The sequence below is a fragment of the Eurytemora carolleeae genome, unplaced genomic scaffold, assembly GCF_000591075.1.
Source record: "Eurytemora carolleeae unplaced genomic scaffold, Eaff_2.0 scaffold429, whole genome shotgun sequence".
Taxonomy (NCBI): domain Eukaryota; kingdom Metazoa; phylum Arthropoda; class Copepoda; order Calanoida; family Temoridae; genus Eurytemora; species Eurytemora carolleeae.
Window position 1 is genome coordinate 216,890 of NW_019396398.1, and position 6,776 is coordinate 223,665.

General features: G+C 33.9%; 1 protein-coding gene across 5 annotated transcripts in view; it reads right to left on the reverse strand.

The window, feature by feature from the left end:
- LOC111702441 (uncharacterized) overlaps positions 1-6,229 on the reverse strand; it is a 13,586-nt gene extending 7,357 nt beyond the window's left edge. Inside the window, exons 1-4 of one of the 5 annotated variants that reach the window (XM_023474124.1) lie at positions 6,150-6,223; positions 4,525-4,614; positions 4,130-4,205; positions 2,168-2,266 (exon numbers count right to left, since the gene is read on the reverse strand). In XM_023474124.1, the coding sequence (XP_023329892.1) occupies positions 2,168-2,266; positions 4,130-4,205; positions 4,525-4,614; positions 6,150-6,207 (323 nt within the window). In that variant the 5' untranslated portion in view covers positions 6,208-6,223. Of the gene's footprint in view, positions 1-2,167; positions 2,267-4,129; positions 4,218-4,524; positions 4,615-5,876; positions 5,906-5,954; positions 5,988-6,149 lie in introns of those variants that run through there. The other 4 variants (XM_023474123.1, XM_023474125.1, XM_023474127.1 and 1 more) reach the window with 4 other exon arrangements.
- Between the last annotated feature and the right edge of the window lie 547 nt (positions 6,230-6,776).

The following is a 6,776-nucleotide window of genomic DNA, read 5'->3' on the forward strand; positions in this document are numbered from 1 at the left end:
TCAGTAAACTGGTGGTCGAGATATTTTACCGTTATTTGGTCAGTAAACTGGGGGCGGAGATATTTTATCATTATTTGGTCAGTAAACTGGTGGCCGAGATATTTTACCGTTATTTGGTCAGTAAACTGGTGGTCGAGATATTTTACCGTTATTTGGTCAGTAAACTGGGGGCGGAGATATTTTATCATTATTTGGTCAGTAAACTGGTGGCCGAGATATTTTACCGTTATTTGGTCGGCAAACTGACTATAAAGAAGACATTTCTGTAAAACTTCGTAAATAATATAATTTATAAATCTCTGATGTGCTTCAGAAACATTTTTTTTATTTAAGTGAAAAGAAACATATTAATGCTCCTTAAAAAAATCAAAAATAGCAAAGTACTAAACTTAATGAGTTATAAATTTGTTTCTAGAAGAGCTTTCAACACATTTTTATCGGTTCTTAATCGGTCTCAAATTCACCTATCTGCAACAAGAGTTCTAAGCAAATCTATTTGTTTTCTATGTCCACGGCTTAACCCACTGTGCCCACCCCCCACCCCTGCCTCCTTATAAATATTTATTAAATACCTGGCTTATTCACATCCTTTATTTGGCCAGTAAACTGAAGACGGAGATATTATACCTTTACTTGGCCAGTAAACTGGCGGCGGAAATATAATACCTTTATTTGGCCAGTAAACTGGCGGCGGAGATAGTATACCTTTACTTGGCCAGTAAACTGGCGGCGGAGATATTATACCTTTACTTGGCCAGTAAACTGTCGGCGGAAATATTATACCTTTACTAGGCCAGTAAACTGGTGGCGGAAACAGTATACCTTTACTTGGCCAGTAAACTGGCGGCGGAAATATTATACCTTTATTTGACCAGTAAACTGGCGGCGGAGATAGTATACCTTTACTTGGCCAGTAAACTGGCGGCGGAGATCTGATAAGATGTGAATGAACCTCCATGACCTCCTTAGGAGAAACGGATTGAGGAGAGACAAGATTAGCTCTTGGTGAACCTGGAGTAGGAGAGAGGGACGTATCATCTCCAGGTTCCTCTAAACCTTCACACGAGGATAGGAAGGGATTATCTGCTCGGGATAGATGAAGGTTCTCGAGCTCTTCACCCAGTTCATAATATTTCTGATTGAAGTCACCTTAAATACATTTTACATTTAGGTTTTTAAAGAATGTGTTAATTTCTTGCGGTATGCATAGTTCGGCATTTCTATAGATTTCTTTTATATGCTATTGTATATTCGTAGATCTGACATTAAGCTAGGAAGGATGTTAAATGAAACACACATTTTTGTTCAAACGAGTACTTTCGTTATGAGGAGGGGCCCTCTGGTTTTACCTCTGTAACCCTTAAAAAAATTCAATAAATTCAATAAAAATTCTATCGTAAAAGCTTTAAATTTTAATAAGCAAATCATTAAAAATTATAAAGAGAAACATTTATAGCACATTTTTTCCTGTTTTTAAGCTATTAAGGTACCATTGAAAATTGGACATGCAATTCTTTCTTTTTTTAATGTAGAGTCCCCTGGGTTACGATTATAGTATCATATAAACTCTTAAAACAACATTTTTATCAATCACAATTAATCAATCAATGAAAAAATGTTTTTAATTATATAAAATTTGTTTCTAAAAACTTCCATTTAAATGGAAAATTTAACAGCTAATATTGCACTTACAAGGAACCATGATTGTAACAAACCAATGATTATAAAGGGCGGGCGTGGCCCCCTCGTAGAATTCAGAGCTATCACACTTTTACAATCTGCAAGTGAAGTAGTACTTGTGAGGTAATTGGACTGTATGTGTCCCTTTAAAGTATATGAGAAGCCAAATGTTTTGAATTTACAGTTCAAATTTTGCAAACATTTTTTGGTGGGCAAAAAAATATTTGGCCCCCCTACATTTATTTCTGTGTGCGCCCATGCAAAAAGGCGTCTTTATTGTATTGGTATATTCGACGACAACTATACAGTGAAGTACTTACCCTCTGTACCTCTGATGTACTCTGAATAGTTCTGATTGTACTCCTCTGTACCGTACAGCATATCCTCTCCACACTTCAACTCTTCTCTACTCTTACGGAACAGTTACCTATCTGGTGGATGGGAGGGAGGTTACCTTTCTGAAGGTGGGAGGGCGGGGGCAGTTTACCTATCTGGTGGAGGAGAGAAATCCTGAATATCAGGAGTATATCCTCGCATAGGAGAGTAGGCAGGAGTTTGTCCTCTTACAGGAGACAAGGTACCAGGACTATATTTAAACATATTATAGAATCTCTTCATATCCAGGACTATATTTAAATATATTATAGAATAACTTTATATCCAGGACTATATTTAAATATATTATAGAATAACTTTATATTTATAGAATTTTGTTAAAATTCAAATTTAGAAATTTAAAATGTTAAAAAGTATATATATTATAGAACGAACAATTTTTAGAAAAAGAAATGGTATCGCTCATAGATGCTTCTCAATTAGTTATTAAGGATTTGGGACCCTAAAGAGGTTCCATAAAAATAACATAAGTTCTGCAAATTTCAAAAGTTTTATTCTTAACATTTGATTTTCTTTCATTACACTAAAATTTTGACTCTCAGAGAAAATGCACACAAAATACGAATTTTCTCTTATATTAAAATATTTTAAGGCTTATTAAAAGCAATCTTTTACATGATTCAGATTGAAAATGTTTAAAATTCATAACATTTTCGTGGTGCCTTTTATAAGTCCAAGAATAACTAAGACGAACCAAAAAACTGTCCTATAACTACCCTCATCATAGTTACTCGACAAGCTAGTCAAATTGGTTAATTTTTTAAAATATGTTCTGAATAAAAACTATGATTATTTCGGCCATAGAGAAGATATTTTGGAAGCAAAAAAAACTTGGATGTGTTATAATTAAGAAAATCTGGATATTATCTGTATTTTCAATTAGAAATATGGTGAACACTCCCTTTAAGTTTTATAAAACCGAACAAAATGGGCAAACTCAGGATATTGAATTTTCTTATCAAGGAAAGTAAGTGTATATTGTATCTTCTTTAAAGAAGTAATAAATCGAAGACTAGGAGAAAAATCTGCAAAATCTCAATTAATAAATATATATTTTTTTATAAATTTAAAATTTTCCTTTCACGTTCAAAATTTTGAAGAAAGTCAATATTTCAGATATATTTTCAAAATCCGATATTCTATAAACCAACAAACCATCCTTTTTCGTTAAGAATATCAATATTTAATACAAAAAAGCCTAACTAAGCCTGTAAACCCTAAACTTTCTGAGAAATATAATATGACTGGGCTTTCTTGACGCTTCGCACCACTCTCTCTCAAGGATAAATTCAGGTCTTACTGTTTCTTTAACGGCAATAATCGCATTTTTGCGGATTAAAAAAAACTGGACCCATAAAACTGTGGAAAAGGAAATCGACATTTAGCAATCTTATTTATATTTGACGTTGTCATAAAGAAAATTGTTTGTTTTTTCTCTCAGCAGCTTTAAAATCAACCTAAAAAGTGAATGGGTCTGTGTAGTGTGTACATTTGACAATAACTAAATCAAACAGTATTTTGCTAATTATTCCTTGTAAGCTTCAGCTAAAAACAAGCGTGTAACAGATTTCAAATGTATATTCGCAGGGCTACAAAAAGTTTAGGTGAGTTGGTGAGGTAAAATCAAAGTTTAGGTGAGTCTAGTTGGTGAGGAAAAATCAAAGTTTAGGTGAGTATAGTTGGTGAGGAAAAATCAAAGTTTAGGTGCGTCTAGTTGGTGAGGAAAAATCAAAGTTTAGGTGAGTCTAGTTGGTGAGGTAAAATCAAAGGCTTTGCAATGCTTTAAAGTCGGGGCTATCCAAAAATTGAATGACTAAATTTTTGAGTTTTCTAGATTTCAGTGTGGTTTATATTAATTGGACTATTTGAGTTTAACACTCGTCTTTTTATTCCACACTCTTATGGACATCAATGTTTTATAAGTGGGCAAATAAAAGATTGGGTTTGATCGGTTCAGCCGTTTTGACGTTTATCGGATACAAACAAACAGACCAGACCAAAAACAAATTGAATCATGACAAAAGGAAAACTACATGAATTTAAATATTGCAACCTGAGTAAATCTCCAGAGGGAGAAATTATTCTCTCTTCGCTCTGGGACCTAGCTCCATAACTATGGTAACTCCTCTCTGTTTCCATACCTCAACATATTATGATAAAAATTTAAAATTGATTCGGTGTCTGTTGTACGATCTCGTATTATCCGGTTACGCCAACAGTTCCTTTAAAAAGATAAAATGAACTTACTGAGCTTGAATTACGTATACAGTCCCTTTAAAGAGATAAAATGAACTTACTGAGCTTGAATTACGTTTATAGTCCCTGTAAAGAGATAAAATGAACCTACTGAGCTTGAAATTACGTCTACAGTCCCTTTAAACAGATAAAATGAACCTACTAGCTTGAAATTACGTCTATAGTCCCTTTAAAGAGATAAAATCAACCTACCGTCTGAGCCGGATTCTGGTGAAAATGCTCTGTCTGATCTGTTTGATGGAGATATTGGAGAATTCCATCCAGCTGCAGAGAATTCAAAAACTAAAAATAAAACAAATTTCAGTTTAGAGATGGGCATCAAATTTAGTTTAGAGATGGGCATCAAATTTAGTTTAAAGATGGGCATCAAACATAGTTTAGAGATGGGCATCAAATTTATTTTAGAGATGGGCATCAAATATAGTTTAGAGGTGGGCATCAAATTTAGTTTAGAGATGGGCATCAAATTTAGTTTAGAGATGGGCATCAAATTTAGTTTATAGATAAGCATCAAATTTAGTTTAGAGATTGGCATCAAATTTAGTTTAGAGATAAGCATCAAATTTAGTTTAGAGATGGGCATCAAATATAGTTTAGAGATGGGCATCAAATTTAGTTTACAGATGGGCATCAAATTTAGCTTAGAGATGGGCATCAAATTTAGTTCAGAGATGGGCATCAAATATAGCTTAGAGATGGGCATCAAATTGTTAGAGATGGGCATCAAATTTAGCTTAGAGATGGGCATCAAATTTAGCTTAGAGATGGGCATCAAATTTAGTTTAGAGAAGGGCATCAAATTTAGTTTAGAGATGGGCATCAAATATAGTTTAGAAAATTCTGTAAACTGCAGGCGGAGATATTTTACCAGTATTTGTTCAGTAAACTGTGGGCGGAGATATGTTACCAGTATTTGTTCAGTAAACTGATGGTGGAGATATTTTATCATTTTTTGGTCAGTAAACTGGTGGTGGAGATATTTTACCGTTATGTGGTCAGTAAACTGGGGGCGGAGACATTTTATCATTATTTGGTCAGTAAACTGGTGGTCGAGATATTTTACCGTTATTTGGTCAGTAAACTGGGGGCGGAGATATTTTATCATTATTTGGTCAGTAAACTGGTGGCCGAGATATTTTACCGTTATTTGGTCGGCAAAATGACTATAAAGAAGACATTTCTGTAAAACTTCGTAAATAATATAATTTATAAATCTCTGATGTGCTTCAGAAACATTTTTTTTATTTAAGTGAAAAGAAACATATTAATGCTCCTTAAAAAAATCAAAAATAGCAAAGTACTAAACTTAATGAGTTATAAATTTGTTTCTAGAAGAGCTTTCAACACATTTTTATCGGTTCTTAATCGGTCTCAAATTCACCTATCTGCAACAAGAGTTCTAAGCAAATCTATTTGTTTTCTATGTCCACGGCTTAACCCACTGTGCCCACCCCCCACCCCTGCCTCCTTATAAATATTTATTAAATACCTGGCTTATTCACATCCTTTATTTGGCCAGTAAACTGAAGACGGAGATATTATACCTTTACTTGGCCAGTAAACTGGCGGCGGAAATATAATACCTTTATTTGGCCAGTAAACTGGCGGCGGAGATAGTATACCTTTACTTGGCCAGTAAACTGGCGGCGGAGATATTATACCTTTACTTGGCCAGTAAACTGTCGGCGGAAATATTATACCTTTACTAGGCCAGTAAACTGGTGGCGGAAACAGTATACCTTTACTTGGCCAGTAAACTGGCGGCGGAAATATTATACCTTTATTTGACCAGTAAACTGGCGGCGGAGATAGTATACCTTTACTTGGCCAGTAAACTGGCGGCGGAGATCTGATAAGATGTGAATGAACCTCCATGACCTCCTTAGGAGAAACGGATNAGGGTCAACCTAGACCGAAATATATTTTCACTAAATGTGGAACTAACATCTACTTTGTTTACTCTACAGAGGTTTGGTTCATCACCATCACCGAATTTTAAATGTTGTAGAAGTGTTTGCTTGCATTCAAAAGTGTTTTTGACATTTTCGATGTTATAATTTTACCCGTACAGAGTCATAAAGCAGATCAAGGAAAATAAATAAAAATATAAAACTAAAGGGTCCGTTCACTTAATTTGGTAGTTTTTCAATGATAAAGATTAGAAGGTAGGATTTCGAACTAAAAGCCAAGCTATGTACGCGTACATCCTTTTTTGTTTAGAAATCCTTTTAAATAAGTTGGATTGAAGAGAGCAGAACTGTAATGAATTCAATTTTTTGTATATAATAATTAATATATATATATATAATAATAATAATAAATGATTAATATAAAATTACCTTTAGCACCTATGAATACTATAACTCAACGTAAATCATTTTGACTAAAAACATGTTTTTATAAATCAACAATTTCCCCAACAACTTTGCAACATTTTAGCACCT